General features: G+C 40.5%; 1 protein-coding gene across 2 annotated transcripts; it reads right to left on the bottom strand.

The window, feature by feature from the left end:
- Nucleotides 1–388: 388 nt before the first annotated feature.
- Nucleotides 389–12,820, bottom strand: LOC120017729 (peroxiredoxin-like 2A). Of its 2 annotated transcripts, XM_038960680.1 has the most exons (7): nucleotides 12,719–12,797; nucleotides 7,565–7,795; nucleotides 7,066–7,245; nucleotides 6,481–6,572; nucleotides 6,140–6,280; nucleotides 2,976–3,140; nucleotides 389–1,237 (listed from the first exon to the last, which is right to left on the bottom strand). In XM_038960680.1, exons 2-7 carry the CDS (start codon nucleotides 7,788–7,790, stop codon nucleotides 1,142–1,144), a joined length of 900 nt encoding a protein of 299 aa, XP_038816608.1. In that variant the 5' UTR covers nucleotides 7,791–7,795; nucleotides 12,719–12,797; the 3' UTR covers nucleotides 389–1,141. The 2 variants fall into 2 exon arrangements, with proteins under 2 accessions (XP_038816608.1, XP_038816609.1); XM_038960681.1 differs by lacking the exon at nucleotides 7,565–7,795 and having other exon boundaries at nucleotides 12,719–12,820.
- Between the last annotated feature and the right edge of the window lie 9,167 nt (nucleotides 12,821–21,987).

Consider the following 21,987-nt stretch of genomic DNA (forward strand, 5'->3'; position numbering starts at 1 on the left):
CCTACAGCCTGACTTAGCTTCATTCAGTCCGTAGCACAGAAGAGCTGTGTTGTCGTGTTGAAATTTAAAGGTAATGAGCCGACATATGCAGCGTTTACAATGAATGCTGTCTCCTCGGAAACATTGCCTTTAAATGTTCATCTTGCTGTAAGGCTAATATGCTGCACTATGGATTGAGTTCAGCCCTTACTCCCTTTAGTACTCAAGCATGGACTGAGAAACTCTCCACTTGTTTCATAGGCCACCTTTGAAAATACAATAAGTAGCAGATTACGGTGCACAGCTGAGAAGTTGAAGTTGTGACTATGTTATGGAAACAAACATCTACATATGTAAATGTTCAGAATGTATTCTAGAATGTCATGCCGGTCCAGAGAAGAAAAGAGAGGAGGATGGCGTGATGGGTTTATTGTGATTTGCACCCGTCTCTCGCCAACCTGGCCATGGTGAGTATATTGAGGCAGTGTGTTTTTGGATATCAAACCTGCTCCCCTCATCACTGAGTTTACAGTCAGGTCTTCATTAATAAACACACATTGACCACACGTACATTCATTCACAGGTATAACATGAAACACATAGCAAAGTTACAAGACTGACTTTACATACAAAATGCAAAGAACCATGCATTCCTCAAGTTGAGTGACTTCAATACAAGTGTGAAAATGTTCAAATGGAAGCAGTAAGGTCCCTGGTTGACAATAACTTCATTTAACCAGGTAAGTCATGAGAACACATCTTTTACAATAACAACCTGACCAAGACCATAAGCCTACAGAACACTGTCTAGTTGGTACAACTTGGGAGTTTCCACATCTAGAGAAAATAGATGGTAATAAGGTCCACCTCATCTTCCAATGGGTTTATGAGTGCAGGGAGTTAAGAGGTCAGGATATTATAAGCAGTGGAGCTCATCATTCACATTGTTATTGAGGACGAGACACGTTCTATGATAGGCGGAGCTAGCAATAATAGAAATCATGTAAGGTTGGTGCAGGAGTACAGATATGAAAAAGTTTAAATGTCATACACAACTCAAAAACACTTGATGTTGGGATAAAGTTCTGTTGTGAATGAAACAGAGGCCTTTTTATCAGCATTGATCTAATGCTACTAAGTTTGTGAACACAAAACTAACCATCTATTGCACTGGAACAATTCTCTTGACAGCCTGTAAAACATCTTCATTCTCCACTTTGTTGCCAAACTCCTCCTCCCTGTGCTCCAGAAGAATTCCCTAAGGAAAAAGTACAATTTTAAAAAGGGACCTACATAATACCAAACAAGCTCACAACACAATGTAACAACAATGCTGCTGCTCTTGGTTTATGTGTTTGTATCAATATTGTCCTGGAGGACTTCCTTCCCTTGTCTCTGCTCATGGCCACTGATTACTGAGTTGATAACAGATAGTGTGTGTGCCTCATCTGCTGCACTTGATCCTTCATGGTTGAGTCTCTCCCCTCATACATGTGTCGGCAGTTGGACTCTAAAGGTGTCAGCATGCTTCAGTTAGGCTGGCACCCAGCAGAGTGCTAGCATTCTCCCTTAAAACCTCTTGATGCTAGGGGTCAGATTTTTAGACGGACTATTTCTCAGGTCTAGATCGTAGAATATGCATATAATTTACAGATTAGGATAGAAAACACTCCAAAGTTTCCAAAATATTGTCTGTGAGTATAACAAAACTGATTCTGCAGGCGAAAACCTGAGAAAATCTAACCCGGAAGTGATTTATTTATCTTTTTAATCTGTGTTTCCTGGCCCGTCTTTCTTCCATTTAAAGGGGTATCAACCAGATTCCTTTTCCAATGGCTTCCTCAGGCTGTGACCAGGCTTTAGACATATTTTTCAAAATAAAAGCCTGAAACTGAGCGAGATCTTTCGAAACTAGTCAGGTGTCCTCTGATTAGTTCCTGCGCGCGAGAGGGGTAGCTCTCCATTTTCTTTCATTGAATAGGTTACGGTCCGGTTGAAATATTAGCGATTATGTTTGTTAAAAACAACCTGAGGATTGATTACGAACATTACGGATACTTTTTGGAATTTTCGTCGAACGGAACGAGGCTTTGGTTTTCTGAACATAACGCGCAACCCAAATGGCATTTTTTTGTTATAAAAGTAATATTTATAGAACAAAAATAACATTTGTTGTGTAACTGGGAGTCTTGAGTGCAAACATCCGAAGATTATCAAAGGTAAGCGATTAATTTTATTGCTTTTCTGACTTTCGTGACCATGCTAATTTGTGGCTAGCTGTTGTAGCATTGATTGACACACACACAAAAGCTTGGATTGCTTTCGCTGCAAAGCCTATTTCCAAAATCTGACACGATAGGTGGATTAACAACTAGCTAAGCTGTGTTTTGGTATATTTCACTTGTGATTGCATGTTTATAAATATTTTTTGTAATATTTTGCGCCCTGCAATTCAGCGGTTGTTTAAGAAAATGATCCCGCTAAAGGGATCCATAGCGCAGAGAAGTTAATAGACCTCTGCTTAAAAAACGAGAAAAAAAGCAGCAATAGTACTGTTTGTCCATTTTGAGACACTGTAGCCAGTATACATTACAGTTCCTCAAAATAGTCCGAATTAATCTAAGATAACTCAAGAAAGCTGTCATTCATTTTTAAGTTTTTTGCCGAGGAGATCTTAGTTAAATGTAAAATTTGAATGAAAACGAGTCATCTTTCGTTGAATGACAAAGACTTTATTGGAGAATCCCTACTGTTGACCAATCACAGACGAAGGGGAGTAGACTTCGGCTTGCCTCAAGAAAAAATTGTGTGCCCGAACAGCCGAAAAAACGCTTACCGAAGTCAAAAATGAATAAAAACGCCACAAAATGTCGTCATATATGCACAAACTCTTACTGTTTCGGCTGGGAAGAATACAGACACCTTAACAGCTCCAGTTAATAATTCCCAGCTGTGGCTGAGCATACTCCATTGATGCACAGCCGTGTGTGGGGTACCTGGTTCCCCGCTCCGATGACAAACACGCCTCCCAGGACGAAGCCCTCCCCCAACATGTTGCCCTGGTAACCGGCCTTCCAGGCCCGCATGAAGTTCTGCCACACCCCCAGACGGATGAAGCCCAGCCCCCCCATCTTCCTCTGTATTGGGCCATAGAAGTGGTGCTGCAAAGAACACAAGTAAACCAATCAATCAACGGAGAAAAGAAAACTCAAAACTCAGGCACAGACAATATCTACACATGGTTCAGCTCCTCTCCTTCATAGCAGGCCTGTGTAGAAATCTATTCAAACATGTTCACAGTTCATTAAGGCCAGTGCAGATGAAGGAATGGAGACAAGGAGAGGAAGCCTTTGTTAGACTATTGAGATGTACCCATAGTCAAGTCCGTCTCACCTTCTATAGACTATTGAGATGCACCCATAGAGAGTCGGGGTGTTTCTCAAAATGCATACTACCATGCTCCGAGCACACATATTGAGCATGGGAGGGTCGGAGTCAAAATCAAAGTATGCGAAACGGAGCACGGCGGACACTTCTCTAATGCGTACTCCGTTTGTACAGTTGAAGTCGGATGTTTATATACACATTAGCCAAATACATTTAAAGTTTCAGTTTTTCACAATTCCTGACATTTAATCCGAGTAAAGATTCCCTGTCTTAGGTCAGTTAGGATCACCACTTTATTTTAAGAATGAAATGTCAGAATAATAGTACAGAGTGATTTATTTCAGCTTTTATTTCTTTCATCACATTCCCAGTGGGTCAGAAGTTTACATACACTCAATTAGTAATTGGTAGCATTGCCTTTAAATTGTTTAACTTGGGTCAAATATTTTGGGTAGCCTTCCACAAGCTTCCCACAATAAGTTGGGTGAATTTTGGCCCATTCCTCCTGACAGAGCTGGTGTAACTGAGTCATGTTTGTCGGCCTTCTTGCTCACACACACTTTTTCAGTTCTGCCCACAAATTTTCAATAGGTTTGAGGTCAAGGCTTTGTGATGGCCACTCCAATAACTTGACTTTGTTGTCCTTAAGCCATTTTGCCACAACCTTGGAAGTATGCTTGGGGTCATTGTCCATTTGGAAGACCCATTTGTGACCAAGATTTAACTTCCTGACTGATATCTTGAGATGTTGCTTCAATATATCCACATAATGTCCCTTCCTCATGATGCCATCTATTTTGTGAAGTGCACCAGTCCCTCGTGCAGCAAAGCACCCCCACAACATGATGCTGCCACCCCGTGCTTCACGGTTGGGATGGTGTTCTTTGGATTGCAAGCCTCCCCCTTTTTCCTCCAAACATAACAATGGTCATTATGGCCAAACAGTTCTATTTTTGTTTCATTTCTCCATGTGCAGTTGCAAACCGTAGTCTGGCTTTTTTAATGGAGGTTTTGGACCAGTGGCTTCTTCCTTGCTGAGCAGCCTTTCAGGTTATGTCGATATAGGACTTGTTTTACTGTGGATACAGATACTTTTGTACCTGTTTCCTCCAGCATCTTCACAAGCTCCTTTGCTGTTGTTCTGGGATTGATTTGCACTTTTCACACCAAAGTACGTTCATCTCTAGGAGACAGAACAAGTCTCCTTCCTGAGCGCTGTGATGGCTGCCTAGTCCCATGGTGTTTATACTTGCGTACTATTGTTTGTACAGATGAACGTGGTACCTTCAGGCATTTGGAAATGGCTCCCAAGGATGAACCAGACTTGGAGGTCTACAATTTTTTTTCTGAGGTCCTGCCTATTTCTTTTGATTTTCCCATGATGCCAAGCAAAGAGGCACTGAGTTTGAGGGTAGGCCTTGAAATACATCCACATGTACACCTCCAATTGACTCAAATGATGTCAATTAGCCTATCAGAAGCTTCTAAAGCCATGACATCATTATCAGGAATTTCCCAAGCTGTTTAAAGGCACAACTGGAATTGTGATACAGTGAATGATAAGTGAAATAATCTGTCTGTAAACAATTGTTGGAAAAATTACTTGTGTCATGCACAAAGTAGATATCCTAACCGACTTGCCAAAACTATAGTTTGTTAACAAGAAATTTGAAGAACAAAACAAGAAACAAAATTACACAAAATGTTTTGAAATCAATACCATTTGAGCTGAAGCGAGAGAAAATACACTTCAACATGTTCACATCTCATAAAGTACTGTAGTCAGGCAACATACTTTATCTTAATACGTTAATAAATACATGCTGTGTTAATTTTGGCATGTTTACCTGCCTACGTACCGGAGATCACAAGCCCATAATAAGTCAATAGGGCTAACTGGCAAGCTAGCCACGAAGAATTGTTAGCTAGCTAATCACGAAGAATTGACATAATATTTGTTTTAGGTCATTATCTGGTTAGCTACATATTTACGATGCGCATAGCTGATATTTATGAGGTAAACGGTTGCTTTGTGTATATCTTGTTTTGTCACTTTTGCCATTCTTGTCCTGGCTGGAAGATGGTTCAGTGAATGGGTAAGTTAAGTCCATAGTAAGTCAATAGGGCTAGCTAGCTAGCCACAAAGAATTGGTAGCTACCCACAAAAAAATTTACATCTAACTTGCATAACATTAGTTTTAGGTCATTTTTGTCTGTTAAACTAGCTGGATAGCTAGAATATTCAGATTCACTTATAGCTAGCTGATATTTATGAGGTAAAACGGTTACTTTCTGTATATCTTGTTTTGTCACTTTTGCCATTGTTGTCCTGGCTGGAAGATGGTTCATTGAATGGGTAAGTCCATAGGGCTAGCTAGCTAGCCACAACGAATTGGTAGCTACGCACAAAAAACGTACATCTACCTTGCATGACATTAGTTTTAGGTCATTTTTGTCTGTTTAACTAGCTGGATAGCTAGATTATTCAGATTCACTTATACCTAGCTGTAGTTGTGAAGTAAAACATTTTCTTTGTGTATATCTTGTTTTGCCTATTATTGCCATTGTCCTGGCTGGAAGAAGGTTCAGTGAATGAGGAGATAAAGCGCAAGATAATATAGTAGGGGTGTACCAGTGCTTCTCAAATGTATCGTTTTATGCATTCTCCACATTCTCGTCCTCACAAGAACGTAGTCAAGAGAACGTGGTGCACTTGGAGCATGATAGTGTGGAGCACGGTAGTATGCATACTGAGAAACACCCAGGGTCTCACCTTCTCGTCTACATAGATGTCCCCAGCGAAGTGCGGTCGGAAGTCCTGGATCTCCGTGCCGATGTTCTCCTTCACCACGGCAACTAGAGGGACCCCGAGATCCTCAAGCTGGGTCTTCAGAGAGGACAGCTTGGAAGCTTCCTACACACACAATTAGTACAATTTCATTAATAGGATGGGGTCTTGTTTATTCTCCTGATGCATACAGCGGAATCTACACAACAAAAACATATGGTGTGGAATATAGACTTTATTTAAGACAATTTCTGACATTTTGGATGAACTTTCCCTGTAAGTAAAAAAGCTGACTATACTGTATAGTATCAGTGACATTACTTCACCTCTCTGCACAAAAATCATCCGGGCCGTCGTACAGCCATGACGACTGCTCCCGTCTTCTCCCACAGAGCTTTGGCCTTTATGGTGTTCTCATCTGCAGGACACACACATATACGCAGGTGATGCATTGGTACCTGGGCTCTGCAGTGTGACAATTTTGGTCGCATATGTTCCTAAATATTTTGCTGTGCAACCTGGATAAAAACTATTCTTGGAGCACCAGTGTGCCTAGACCATTTTTTTTTAACCACCCAGATAATAATTGTAATAATTAGGCTTTGCTCTACCATTGTTTCCGAGTGTCGCAGGAAAAAAGCGAGCGGATATTCGTTAGCATATTATGGACCACAAAATGCCTTGCTCAGAGCTATGCAAAAGATATTCAGAGTTCTATAAACTCTGAGATTTCAAATCTTAACAGCTGCCATGTTGGCCCCAAAAGCTCTAACCTTGCTACATTCTAGTATGAATGTAAAACAGAATGTCATTGTCATACTGTAGAATGTTTGGTGCCAATATGATCGACAGTTTTCTGCACTTTCCAGCCATGCCCAGTAGGTGAAGTAGGTGAACCAGGGCCCTCGTACCGTCTCCAGTGGAGCGGAGGTCTGCGTCCTCCAGGTACTCCAGCGAGGCCTGGGCAGCCTTGGTCAGACACAAGTCAGTGTTGGCCAGAAGGATTCCAACGATGGCAACTCCTAAGGCCCCCAGACCCAGAGACCACATCCCCATCTCAAACAGCTCCACCTCGAGGCCGGAGGACAACCCTGCAGCCAAAAAAAAATAACAAACATGATTATCAGAGTGATTTATTGTTCTTAGGGAAGGAGAAACTAAGAGGAACCAGAGCCTAGAGAAGAGGGCCGGTCTTCTTACTCTGTCATGCCACACGTACATGTCTAATGATTTCTGGTACTGTTAGATAACGGTACTTTACTGTTAGCGAGAGGCAACATTCCTAGGCATGGGTTAGGGGGTGGGAAGGTCAGGGTCACTGATATAGGCCATAAGACAAGTAAAGGGAACTAGCCTATTACAAACTCCATGCAATGTGTCACTAGAGTGAGATAATGTAATGCTTCTTGCCTGATTTGGGCTTGTTAGGGTCAGGGCTGGATGAGGCTGTGCTGAGGTGAAAGTCTTTTAGACAAGGGAGTCTGGCTGTAGGGTTCGTCTGGCTAGAGGGCTGTCTGTTGTGAATGGCACCCCCCAGAGGCAGGGAAGAGATGTGCAGAGTCTGAGATATCCTCCATCTGGCCCTTAGGGCTTTAGCGGAGCGTCTGGAGAGGGCCTGGACCAGTGCCAGGGCCATGGTGACTGTATAAACACAACCTATCAGAACTTTCTCTGACTCTTATAAAACAGACGTTCTCTGAAGAGACAACAAGAAAAACAGAAGCCTTCATCGTGAGCGTGAAATCACTCGTGTTTGAAAGATAGCATGGGAACATGCAACTACTGTTAGGAAGTAGTGACCGATGTTCAAACAGTAGGCTAAAAACTATGTTTTTGCTTATCTTTTCAGAGACAGCCTAGGTAGGGCTGGCACAATTACCATATAACCGTGAGTTATGGATGAAGACCATCATGAAAATAAATTAACCTTCATAACCCCCCCAAAAAATATATAAAAATACAAACAGCTGACTGAAAAGTGTGACAAGTTGAATGGTAAACTGATGGGTACACTCAATGGCTGCGTGGTATTGTGATGCAATATTTGACATGGTAATATAGGATGTTAATTAAAATGTTAAAGGTTGACTCAGCGAAATGACATTGCCATGAGCAGCACCGCAGATATTGAGATGAGCGAGATGCAAGACTTGGCTCTCACACAGTCACACACAGTATCTGCGCATGTGCATGGGTTCACTTCACTTTGCTCACAGTGTGGAGGCCAGGGCACCAAAACATCGGAGAAGTTGAGCCTCACACTTCAACCCTCTTAGTTGTAGCGGAAATTGACCCACTATGCTGTTTACTTTCTGGATCTACATCATATTGCTGAGTTCACCTTTAACTGATGTGGCTCATGCAATGGAATTTATTTGTGGTAATGTCAGTTGAGTTGAATCAACAAATCACAGCACAAATTCCAACTTCTACTTCTTGCTTTGCGCCTCGCAATGGCCACCAGTCCATCCATTATGCCATCATTGTGCTTGTTCGACATTGCAGCTGAAGGTACAGATAACTGCCGCCTTACGGATCTACAAAGAACCTTGCATCATAATGAACTACTCATTATTATTTGTAGATCAGTCACAATTTAACCATGATACATTTCGATTTTGATCCTCTCCAACAAGGCCAACAACTTGAATGGGGTTGCCCATTATATTTCTATGGCTGCACGTGCAGACAGGAGCAGAGGAGAAAAACCTTTTTTATTTTGCTAATCGAACGTTTATTACGGTGACTGAGGTCATTTGGCTGGCCAATAGATGCTGTAAAGAGGTCAATGGACCGCAGACCTCGGGGGATAGAAGAAGGACGCTAGATTGGCGCACATTCAACAATTCTGATCTAACAAAGTGGATATTCGTTTTTTTAGCTGTAATGCAGGTAATTGGTGACGATGACATGAACATGTATTGGGGTTGACATCCATACAAGCATTATACTCCGATTTTTACCGAAACATAGTGTGAAATACACATAAACAATAGCTTAAATTAGGAGATTCTGGATTTTTCCCACACGCATTTCCATGTTCTGGTCGAGTTCCATTAACCTCTTTACCTCATTTTTTACCGTCATCCAAAAATCCATGACTGTCACAGTCCTAAGCCTGGGGCATGTAGTTTAAATGTGTACAGTGGGCCGTTGACTAAGAAAAGGAAGAACTACACTTTCACTGTGTGTAAAACTTTCACTCTGGTCAGTATTGTCTGGATGGGTCAGTTCAGTACAGTAATAGTATATTATAGTTCCGTACATTATATTTTACTCAACTCTAGTGTGCTGTACTAAACTCTATTCTTCTGTACAGTTCAGGACTGTACTCAACTTTTTTTTACTGTACTGTGCCACCCACACTTGTGAAACATAGACATCTACGATTGCTTCAAAAACGACTTATGTGGACGTTGAAATCAAGGCCAGGGCAGACTGACCATATTTCAACGTCCATGGATGTCCGGTGTCGGTCGGTACGGATGCTGGTTACAGCAAATTGAAAGAGAGAGATGACATTAACCGGAGAGACAGAGAGCGAGAGGTGACATTAACCGGAGAGACAGAGAGAGAGAGGTGACATTAACCGGAGAGACAGAGAGAGAGAGAGAGAGAGAGAGAGGTGACATTAACCGGAGAGACAGAGAGAGAGAGAGGTGACATTAACCGGAGAGAGAGAGAGAGGTGACATTAACCGGAGAGACAGAGAGAGAGAGAGAGAGAGAGAGGTGACATTAACCGGAGAGACAGAGAGAGAGAGGTGACATTAACCGGAGAGACAGAGAGAGAGAGAGGTGACATTAACCGGAGAGACAGAGAGAGAGAGAGGTGACATTAACCGGAGAGACAGAGAGAGAGAGAGGTGACATTAACCGGAGAGACAGAGAGAGAGAGAGGTGACATTAACCGGAGAGACAGAGAGAGAGAGAGGTGACATTAACCGGAGAGACAGAGAGAGAGAGAGGTGACATTAACCGGAGAGACAGAGAGAGAGAGAGGTGACATTAACCGGAGAGACAGAGAGAGAGAGAGGTGACATTAACTGGAGAGACAGAGGTGACATTAACTGGAGAGACAGAGGTGACATTAACTGGAGAGACAGAGAGAGAGGGATGGGTTGTCCAGGCTGTTTTCAATTTTGCTTTGACCACCAGACGACAGAAAGATTGAAAAAAAAAAAACTGTTATGATTTGGTTCAACCAATCTGATTCAACCAAATAGATATCAGTAAAAACACTAACTAATTGATAGGTCTACCTTTACTTGTTACTTCTGTTAACTTTCATTATTGTCCCTCATGAGGGAGAGAAATTAGAAAATATCTTAAAGATGAGTGTGTTTTTGGTAACGGAATTTCAAGGCACAGGGCAATGTTTCTTAAACTTACACAAGGCAAATAATTTATCCAAACGAAATATAAGTGTTGATATTAGTTGGCAGGGGTCTTTACTTCAACATTATTGTGTGTTGATGTACAGAGATGGGTAAGCTGACAACGTCACGCTTCAATGAGGCAGAAGTCTGCGTTGTTGTGTTTCTGGACGGTCAGACAGCTAGCAACAATGACAAGAAACTGCCATGTGGGGAATAGTAACTCCTTTCAGCTTGTTAAATCTTGTTCTTGATACCATGTCTTGTTTTTAGGTGTTTTGACTGATTTCATGTCAATGCTAATATGGCAAAAATAAATTATAGCTAGCTAATCAACAACTAGCAATGTATTTGAGCGACAACAAGTGGCTCATTGAGCAAATGTATTTGTTTTCAATGAACATTGGAGACTGAATATAGTTGACATGTTGCAAACAATCTAACCAACCCAGTCTGTTTTGCCCCATAGTTGTGCACTTGTGGGTTTTGTTGCTAAACAACCAACCCGTCTATTTCCAATACATTTTAAGACTTTTTCTGGTAGATGTATTCTAAGACTCCTTTTCTATCTGTTTGGCTATCGCTTATATCAAAGCCGCCGCTTATTACTTATATTTAGGATAGAAAATGGTTGAACATCTTATTTATCAAAAATATAATCTCTTAGCTTTCATTGGTCACCAGATTTGACATTCTCCTATGAACTTCACATGTTGGTGCTCATGGGTCCTTTTGGAAATGACCTTAGGCATTGTTTAATGAATGACAGCAAACCTATTGGTCTACATTACATTTCCTCAGGAAACTGATGGGCATGACTAAGTTACAAACATATGAACTGCTCCATTTGTTGTGGCTTATCTTTAGACCATCAAACTGTACTGGGCTGTTAGTCACAGTATGTGGTTATAAAGTTACGGGTGTGACACACATACACACCCTAATGTCTCAGACCCATAGCTTACATGGCTAATCCTCCTTCCCCTTGTATAAGCAAGAGGGGCCTTAACATACAATGTTAGACTGTACACAGTGAATCATCAGTATAGTCAACTGAGGATAATTATTAGTAGTCTATATGAACATGAACAAAATACTGTTACTGTATTGTCAGGGCTTGCTTAGACATGGCTTTTTCAACATATGGATCATTCAGTTATTTTCCATTTTCTCTGAACAAGAGTCTGAATGGTCCACCAAATGCTTAGGCCTACATGCATGCAATATATGTGAAACCAAACAACACAAACCTACACGTATGGTCATTCTAAAAAATACTCAAATTCCATTTTCAAACATCGATTCATTTATCAAACAATCACCCACTGAAGGTGTGCACTCATTTACCTCAAGTTCAGCTCATTCAATCCCAAGTACTCTGTTCTGCACTTCACCGTGACTTGACAGTCTTGACTAACTACTGCAGTGTGACTTTCCCTTCTCAGAGTGAGGACAAAGGCCTGAACCCTAATGAGAACAGCAACCAATAGACTACCTGGCAGCCGCCCATGAACTGATTGAGTGGATTCCATATAGATAGATAGTGGAAAGGAATGTTTACATTGTAACTGTAAGCTTAGCTATACTGATTTATAGAGTGACAATGAGTTGAGAAACGGACTGTTATTATTGACAACGAAAATATGAGAACATAGGATCGATTATCGTGACAAAATTTAAATGGAAAGTAGGCTAGTTACAGATCTGAATATTAACTGAATTCTGCACCTTCTTATTCCTTGTCTTAGAGCGCTTATTTCAAATTGAGTGACATAAATTATTAAAATGTGGCTTCCCATGCAAACCCTTTCGAGACAATTTTGCAGCGCTCAACTGCCATGCAATTTGACATAGATAGCTTGCCTATTTGATAAGTAACCTTGAGGTCCACTAAAATACAGACAATCATGTTGACTGATAAGTGGCATTATAAAGTATACTTTACTAGCTAGCTAAATCTATGTTGGCATTCTTTGATTAATGGATTAAATAGGCCAAGTATAAGTTAGTAATAGCAATGACACTTAACGTTAGTTTGTTCACTTTGTAGACCACATTTGGGCTAGCCATCTGGCTATCTAGGTTAACGCTAGCTAGCTACATGATGACGTTAGCTTGCTGATTGAAATAATGCTCGCGACAAAATGTTTAACAATATTTCAAATAATGTATAAAGGAATGATACTCACAAATATTGTGTTGAAGGAGAAGAGTGCAATTGACGTCTCCGGTCAAAATATCTAAATTTGGCGTAGGTGTATCAGTTGATCAAGATAAATGGATTAGTCATTGCAGGGAAACTAATCGCACAAGATAACACGGACCTTGGACACAAATCAAGTTTATTTTTGTACAATAAAAACAGGTTGACAGATTAATTGTTGTGAAAAAAAATGATACACTGAGGTGTAATGTACCGACAATGCGTGTCCACACACACACACACCAGAGGTGGTAAATTCTGGTAACAGAGTAGCAGCAGTGTAAATGAAGATTGCTTATGTGTGTGTAGAGTCAGTGTAAATGTATGTGCATATTATGTGTGTGTGAACAAATGATGAAGTGAGTGTTTGTTTGAATGTTGGACAGAGTAAGTGAGCAGAGTTGAGCAGTCAGAAATCCTGCTCATCCGGTGCTCTATGTCCTTTCCAACTGCGCCAGTAAAAACCGCTCTGTGCTCACAGGATATACAACTGCAGCTCCAAATTCTCTCCATTTATTAAAATCACAATTTAATGACCACCCACCTATTTTTGTGACTACCTGGACCTACCATTTTTAAGTATTGAAACCAAACCATATGATTTGAATGAAAAGTGTTTTAATAAACATGAAAAGGTGAATGTAAGAAGCACTCATCATTTCAAATAGTCTAAATGTCATATTAAACAGCATATCAACACTCTAAATAGGTCAGGAGCCAGACAGAGAGCATAAAATGAATTATATATGCTATATTATTGAAATTATGTCAAGGCTATAGCCTACAAAAAAATACATTGTGAAGCATTTGCTAGTGTGACACAATATGCTGGTAAGGACATAAAGCACTCAGCATGTTTTATTTAACTAGGTAAGTCAGTTAAGAACAAATTCTTATTTACAATGACGTTCTACACCGGCCAAACCAACTCCCAATCACAGCCGGTTGTGATACAGTCTGGGTTTGAACCAGGGTGTCTGTTGTAATACCTCCAGCACTGAGATGCAGTGCCTTAGACCGCTGCACCACTTGGGAGCCCAACATTTCTTTGTATTAAATCATTATAGTCTATAAATTGCGCATATAGGCTGTGATTTACATAGAATTAAATAAAACTTCAACAAAAAATGACTGGGCTCAGTCTACAGTGCCTTTGAATTCATTTTTAGAAACACAACTTTGGCCAGTCAGTGACTTCAGGCTCTGTGGCAATGGTGCCTGCTAAGCAGGCCAGCAGCGGAGAATATATTATCTCTGCGCTTGCAGAGCCGCTGGGGATGCTAAACACCCTTTTGGCCACTCTTGCCAGGCTGGGAAGAGATGCAGAGTTGTTTTATTATAGGTAGGCCTAAAATGTTTTTAGGCAAAATAACCCAATCAAAATGGAAAGCTCCTTGAAAGTGGGAATATGCCAAGCCTATTGGGCCAAAATCAATTATGGCCTATTGTATAAATAGAACAAAAATGAACAAAACTTTTAAGAGATCAGATTTTTTGTTTATAAATACTTCGCTACAATGACACTTAGTTATCTACCCACCTCATTCCTTTCTTTTAGCATTTCCACATGGTAAGTACACCATCATGCTTTCGGGATGTGTCTTTTCAGATTCCACAATGATTCTTTAGTTGTGAACACTACATCACCACACTTGCCAACACTCCAGCCTTTGGGAATCTTGCTCAGAGCTCCAGTCAAATTGGGCGCGCTCCGCTCCAGCTCAGCTCTAGCTCCACTCAGGTCACATACTCTGGTATTGGAGTGTCCGTGTGTGTAGTGTGTAGGGCCCTGTGAGTTTTAGTTATTTTTATTTCACCTTTATTTAACCAGGTAGGCAAGTTGAGAACAAGTTCTCATTTACAACTGCGACCTGGCCAAGATAAAGCAAAGCAGTGCGACAAAAACAACAACACAGAGTTACACATAAACAAACATACAGTCAATAACACAAAAGAAAAATAGAAAAATCTATGTACAGTATGTGCAAATGTAGAAGAGTAGGCAGGTAGGCAATAAACAGGCCCTAGAGGCAAAAATAATTACAATTTAGCATTAATACTGGAGTGATAGATGTGCAGATGATGACGTGCAAGTAGAGATACTGGGGTGCAAAAGGGTAAGTAATAATATGGGGATGAGGTAGGGCCTAGAGTGTGCATAGAGACAGTGCAAAAATAAAAATACAAGGGTCAACTCAGATAGTCCCTGTGGACATTTAGTTAGCTATTTAGCAGTCTTATGGCTTGGGGATAGAAGCTGTTCAGGAGCCTGTTGATGTCAGACTTGATGCACCGGTACCGCTTGCCGTGCGGAAGCAGAGCGAACAGTCTATGGTTTGGGTGGCTGGAGTCTTTAACAATTTTCCAGGGCTTCCTTCCTGACCATTGTCACACCAAGACAACAGATCAGGGACCAGGCTAATTCCTCTCTGTTTTATGTGAGGGATCTGAAATGATCTTCTATTCAATGACATTACATTAGGCTGTGCTCTGTTTTCTTTTGCCTTTGGATAGTGGTGTTGCATGGGTGTAGGGATTGTCAACTGAACTGCCTTTATTTGGAATATTCAGAAATCTTCTTCCTGAAAAGCAAATGGATAACATTTATGTCAGGGTGTGCTGATATTGAGGCATCACATATATACTGTATATAGCCTACCACTTGGAGCACTGCACAGGTGGCCCACTTGTACTACTATTCTAATATGATATTAGACAATACTGCTACTATACTGTGCTACTACTGTACTGACCCCCTCATCCAGGACCGCCAGAACAGGAGGGGTTTATTTCTCGGGGTGCTCAGGAAGGGTCTTAACCTCTGCGACTGGCTCTGCACGCTTTTCAAATAGGTCAGAGGTCAGGGGTCAAGTCACAGGAGCTCTCAGAGGGAGCTGGCCATTCCTATAGAGATTTGGGTCGCCCCTGTATGTGCTGTATGTTGTGTATTGACATGGGCACCCTAAATATTAAACAAATTAATTGTGGTGATAGTTGTTACTTTAACTGTACACACACAACTCTAACCTCACCTATGACTCCTCCTCCGCCTCTCTTCTGCTTTCCTCCTCCTGGGACATCTCAAGCTCCTTTTTCAGAATATCCACGTCAGCAAAGCTGTTAATTGCTTAGCTACATTGTAGCATATCCCATTTATAAAGAATATACAACAAATTCAAAAATCAATGGTTTTGTCCATGGTTTTGCTCAATGTCTTGAGGGGGTCTGCTTGCTTGGCCACTGATCAGTCATACAGACCTATTTATTGGCAAGAAGACACTGACTCCTAGAGGCAATCGACCATGTTGCAGTTTAAAGACGTTTTCAACTCTCTCCAGCTTTCATGACTCCAGAGGAATGAAAAATAGTTCTCTTTAGTCTGTATCTGGGAAGCTCCCTAGTCAGACAAATAAACTGCCATAGCTTTTACAAGCAAACGTATAACTACTGTGTAAAACGATACAAAAAATTGCTTATACTGATAGGCAAGCTATCACAAAATGTGTTGCTAACCATATCAACAGCCCATGTCAATAACGTTACAACAACAACAGCTAAAGACGTTATTAACTTATCTAGCTAGCAAAAAATGTGCTACTCTTCTCGTGGGTTAATTTCTCCTTTGGGCTATGTAATCGATGAGGTTAACAGGTTGCTCGACCGACAGCATTCCCTCCAAAATGCATTTACCCACGGACTTTTTCAAAAAATCTGCATAGGGTTTACAAAATATTTTGTAAAAAATGACTGAATGATGCCTCGTCATCCATCTCCATAGAAACGATGTTACACCATTATCCTAAGCCCTAAAACGTGGCCAGTGAATAAATAGTACGTTTTTATTATATTTGAGACATGGAACATAATGTCTACTATAGTTTTAAAATGCATATAAAAAAAGCTGTTATTGGTAGAAAGCTTGATAATTCGACATTTCTAGAATTTAGCCTACTAACCTTCCTCACCACACAGCCCACCACCTCAGGTGAACATTGAACCTAATGACCAAACTAGACCTGTCTGGCTCTAGTACTGGTTTAAGAACAAACACTCTCCGCTGCGGTAGGCATTTTCCTATCAGCTTCAGTCGATACTACTTTGTTGCAACAAGTGGAATATTGTCCCTCTCTAGAACATTGTGTATCTATAGTTCTGGTGTTGACTAACTTTTCTGCTACCCATTTTGATTCTAAGGAGTTTTTGTCTGCCCAGTGCCCTTTGGTTGTTATATATATACCATCTGGAGAACTAGATCATGGCCCATAGAATTAGACATAACTCTCATCAAAAGGATGGAGTGAAAACACAACAAATTAATTTATTAAAGGCCTATTAAAGGCCTAGTGCAGTCAAAAATGTAATTTGTTGTGTTTTATATACAGTACCAGTCGAAATTTTGGACAAGGGTTTTTCTTTATTTGTACTATTTTCGACATTGTAGAATAATAGTGAAGACATCAAAACTATGAAATAACACATATGGAATCATGTAGTAACCAAAAAAGTGTTAAACAAATCCAAATCTATTTTAGAATTTAGATTCTTCAAAGTAGCCACCCTTTGCCTTAATGACAGCTTTGCACACTCTTGGCATTCTCTCAACCAGCTTCATGAGGAATGATTCCATATGTGTTACTTCATAGTTTTGATGTAGAAAATAGTAAAATAAATAAAAACCCTTGAATGAGTAGGTGTCCAAACTTTTGGCTGGTACTGTATATTTCCAGATTATGAGTTTGTTATAATAAAATCTAAATCTAAATCAAAAATCTAAATAAAATTTTATTTGTCACATACACATGGTTAGCAGATGTTAATGCGAGTGTAGCGAAATGCTTGTGCTTCTAGTTCCGGCCATGCAGTAATATCTAATAAGTAATATAACAATTTCACAACAACTACCTTATACACACAAGTGTAAAGGAATGAATAAGAATATGTACATAAAAATAAATGGATGAACGATGGCCGAATGGCATAGGCAAGATGCAGTAGATGGTGTAGAGTACAGTATATAAAGTTGAAGTCGGAAGTTTACATACACTTAGGCTGGAGTCATTAGAACTAGTTTTTCAACCACTCCACACATTTTTTGTTAACAAACTATAGTTTTGGCAAGTCGGTTAGGACATCTACTTTGTGCATGTGTAACAGTATAACTTTAAACCGTCCCCTCGCCCCGACACAGGCGCGAACCAGGGACCCTCTGCACACATCAACAACTGACACCCACGAAGCGTCGTTACCCATCGCTCCACAAAAGCCGCGGCCCTTGCAGAGCAAGGGGCAACCCTACTTAAGTCTCAGAGCAAGTGACGTAACTGATTGAAATGCTAGTAGCGCGTACCCGCTAACTAGCTAGCCATTTCACATCCGTTACACTCACCCCCCTTTCAACCTCCTCCTTTTCCGCAGCAACCAGTGATCCGGGTCAACAGCATCAATGTAACAGTATAACTTTACGGCGTCCCCTCGCCCCGACACGGGCGCGAACCAGGGACCCTCTGCACACATCAACAACGGTCGCCCACGAAGCATCGTTACCCATCGCTCCACAAAGGCCACGGCCCTTGCAGAGCAAGGGGCAACCCTACTTAAGTCTCAGAGCAAGTGACGTAACTGATTGAAATGCTAGTAGCGCGTACCCGCTAACTAGCTAGCCATTTCACATCCGTTACACATGACACAAGTCATTTTCCAACAATTGTTTACAGACAGATTATTTCACTTATCATTCACTGTATCACAATTCCAGTTTTTTTTTTTTTTTTTTTTTTTAGGGGTGGATCAGCTTAATATTGCGGAAAGAATGTTGCTTCCAATGTAATTGTCTGCATCATTTCCAATCCCCCATATTTTTTTGGGTAAATATATATATCCATACACGCATGCATACATATACACATATATACATACACATACCTATATAGACATACATACTTTTTTAAAGAATATACCTTTATTATTATTCCCCGCAACCCTACCACCGCTCCCCCAATTGGAGTAAACTAATAAACACTTCTGCTTTTACCTTCAATTTATACATCTTATACCTATTTTACAGACACAGTCTACTTTACAATAGTTCTCTCTTGTTTGTTCTTAGTCCTTCCTCTATTTCTGTTGTCCATCCAATTTTATTTCCACTTGTAACTGTGCTATTTCCCAAAAGCTCCGCACCTATACACATTTCACAGATCCCGCATGCCCTACATTGTTTATCCTGTTATTAGTCCCACCCTTCAGTTCCACTCAACCCCTCCCATCTATCTTCCAACATCATCCATTTCGGATTTTTATTTGCCATATATTTTTCAACTGTGCTGTGATGCTTCACAAAAGATTTGAACCTTCCTATTCTCATAGCTTCTACAGATTGTAAATTAAAAATAAACATTTTTGCTAAAATAATTATTATATTATTGATTGATTGACTATGGCTTTTCAAATCCCCCAGTATTGCTATCTGTAGCGTTAGTTCTAGGCAAATGTTGCAATTCTTCAGCCATTCCTGGACCTGTGACCAAAAACGAGCTACATATGGACAATACCAAAATAAATGATCTAATGACTCTGCCTCCTCACAACAGAATCTGCAGAGCTGGGAAGATTGTATACCCCATATACAGTGGGGAGAACAAGTATTTGATACACTGCCGATTTTGCAGGTTTTCCTACTTACAAAGCATGTAGAGGTCTGTAATTTTTATCATAGGTAAACTTCAACTGTGAGAGACGGAATCTAAAACAAAAATCCAGAAAATCACATTGTATGATTTTTAAGTAATTAATTTGCATTTTATTGCATGACATAAGTATTTGATCACCTACCAACCAGTAAGAATTCCGGCTCTCACAGACCTGTTAGTTTTTCTTTAAGAAGCCCTCCTGTTCTCCACTCATTACCTGTATTAACTGCACCTGTTTGAACTCGTTACCTGTATAAAAGACACCTGTCCACACGCTCAATCAAACAGACTCCAACCTCTCCACAATGGCCAAGACCAGAGAGCTGTGTAAGGACATCAGGGATAAAATTGTAGACCTGCACAAGGCTGGGACGAGCTACAGGACAATAGGCAAGCAGCTTGGTGAGAAGGCAACAACTGTTGGCGCAATTATTAGAAAATGGAAGAAGTTCAAGATGACGGTCAATCACCCTCGGACTGGGGCTCCATGCAAGATATCACCTCGTGGGGCATCAATGATCATGAGGAAGGTGAGGGATCAGCCCAGAACTACACGGCAGGACCTGGTCAATGACCTGAAGAGAGCTGGGACCACAGTCTCAAAGAAAACCATTAGTAACACACTACGCCGTCATGGATTAAAATCCTGCAGCGCACGCAAGGTCCCCCTGCTCAAGCCAGCGCATGTCCAGGCCCGTCTGAAGTTTGCCAATGACCATCTGGATGATCCAGAGGAGGAATGGGAGAAGGTCATGTGGTCTGATGAGACAAAAATATAACTTTTTGGTCTAAACTCCACTCGCTGTGTTTGGAGGAAGAAGAAGGATGAGTACAACCCCAAGAACCCATCCCAACCGTGAAGCATGGAGGTGGAAACATCATTCTTTGGGGCTGCTTTTCTGCAAAGGGGACAGGACGACTGCACCGTATTGAGGGGAGGATGGATGGGGCCATGTATCGCGAGATCTTGGCCAACAACCTCCTTCCCTCAGTAAGAGCATTGAAGATGGGTCGTGGCTGGGTCTTCCAGCATGACAATGACCCGAAACACACAGCCAGGGCAACTAAGGAGTGGCTCCGTAAGAAGCATCTCAAGGTCCTGGAGTGGTCTAGCCAGTCTCCAGACCTGAACCCAATAGAAAATCTTTGGAGGGAGCTGAAATTCCGTATTGCCCAGCGACAGCCCCGAAACCTGAAGGATCTGGAGAAGGTCTGTATGGAGGAGTGGGCCAAAATCCCTGCTGCAGTGTGTGCAAACCTGGTCAAGAACTACAGGAAATGTATGATCTCTGTAATTGCAAACAAAGGTTTCTGTACCAAATATTAAGTTCTGCTTTTCTGATGTATCAAATACTTATGTCATGCAATAAAATGCAAAGGAATTACTTAAAAATCATACAATGTGATTTTCTGGATTTTTGTTTTAGATTCCGTCTCTCACAGTTGAAGTGTACCTATGATAAAAATGACAGACGTCTACATGCTTTGTAAGTAGGAAAACCTGCAAAATCGGCAGTGTATCAAATACTTGTTCTCCCCACTGTATATAACATTCTATTAGTTGCAAGAATTTTGTACAGTAATTTAAATTGAAAAATTCGAAGTTTTGAATCCGGCGTTGTTTTCCGTATCAATTCATAAACCATGTGCCATGGAATGGGTACATCGAAAATCTCTTCCCAACTATTTTGCAATTTATATGGCACAGCTGTCAGTTTTTTGGTCCTTAAATGAAATTGGTATATGTTTTTATTTATCACACTTTTCTTTAACCATTTATGTTCTTTAATACAGGGCCGACATACAAGTTCCTTACTTTTTTCCCCTTCTACTTGCCTCTTCCATTTTTGTGGTAATGCTGCAATTAATTGGTTGTAATTTTGGGTAGAGCAGACATTTCCATATGTCTGTGTTAGCTGCATGTGTGACATAACTCCACCAGTCCTATTTATGATATCATTCACAAAAATTATACCTTTTTTAAACATTTCTTCGATAAATACAGTTTTTTTATCAATTACTATATTTGAATTTAACCACAATATTTGTTGTACTATTTGTTCCGTCCTTTCAGGTGGATTAAACTGAAATTGCAACCAACTTTCTAAGGCTTGTTTAAAAAATAAGGATATTTTGGAGATTATTTCCTTTTCAAACAACCGAAAGTGAGCAGGTGTAATCTGAATAAAGGGAAAAAGGCCCTTCTTGAAAATAGGATGAGACATTCGTACCAATTTACTAGAGAACCAGTTTGGATTTAAGTATAACTTTTGTATGACTGATGCCTTTAGTGAGAGGTCTAATGCTTTAATATTTAATAATTTCTGCCCTCCGAATTCATATTCGTTATATAAATAGGCCCTTTTAATTTTATCTGGCTTGCCGTTCCAAATAAAATGGAATATTTTTTGTTCATATAATTTAAAAAGCAGGTCACTAGGTGTAGGCAAAACCATAAGCAAATAGGTAAACTGTGATATGACTAAAGAGTTAATCAGGGTGATTTTTCCACAAATAGACAGGTATTTTCCTTTCCATGGTAGCAAGATCTTATCTATTTTTGCTA

Source organism: Salvelinus namaycush, chromosome 22, assembly GCF_016432855.1.
Source record: "Salvelinus namaycush isolate Seneca chromosome 22, SaNama_1.0, whole genome shotgun sequence".
Taxonomy (NCBI): domain Eukaryota; kingdom Metazoa; phylum Chordata; class Actinopteri; order Salmoniformes; family Salmonidae; genus Salvelinus; species Salvelinus namaycush.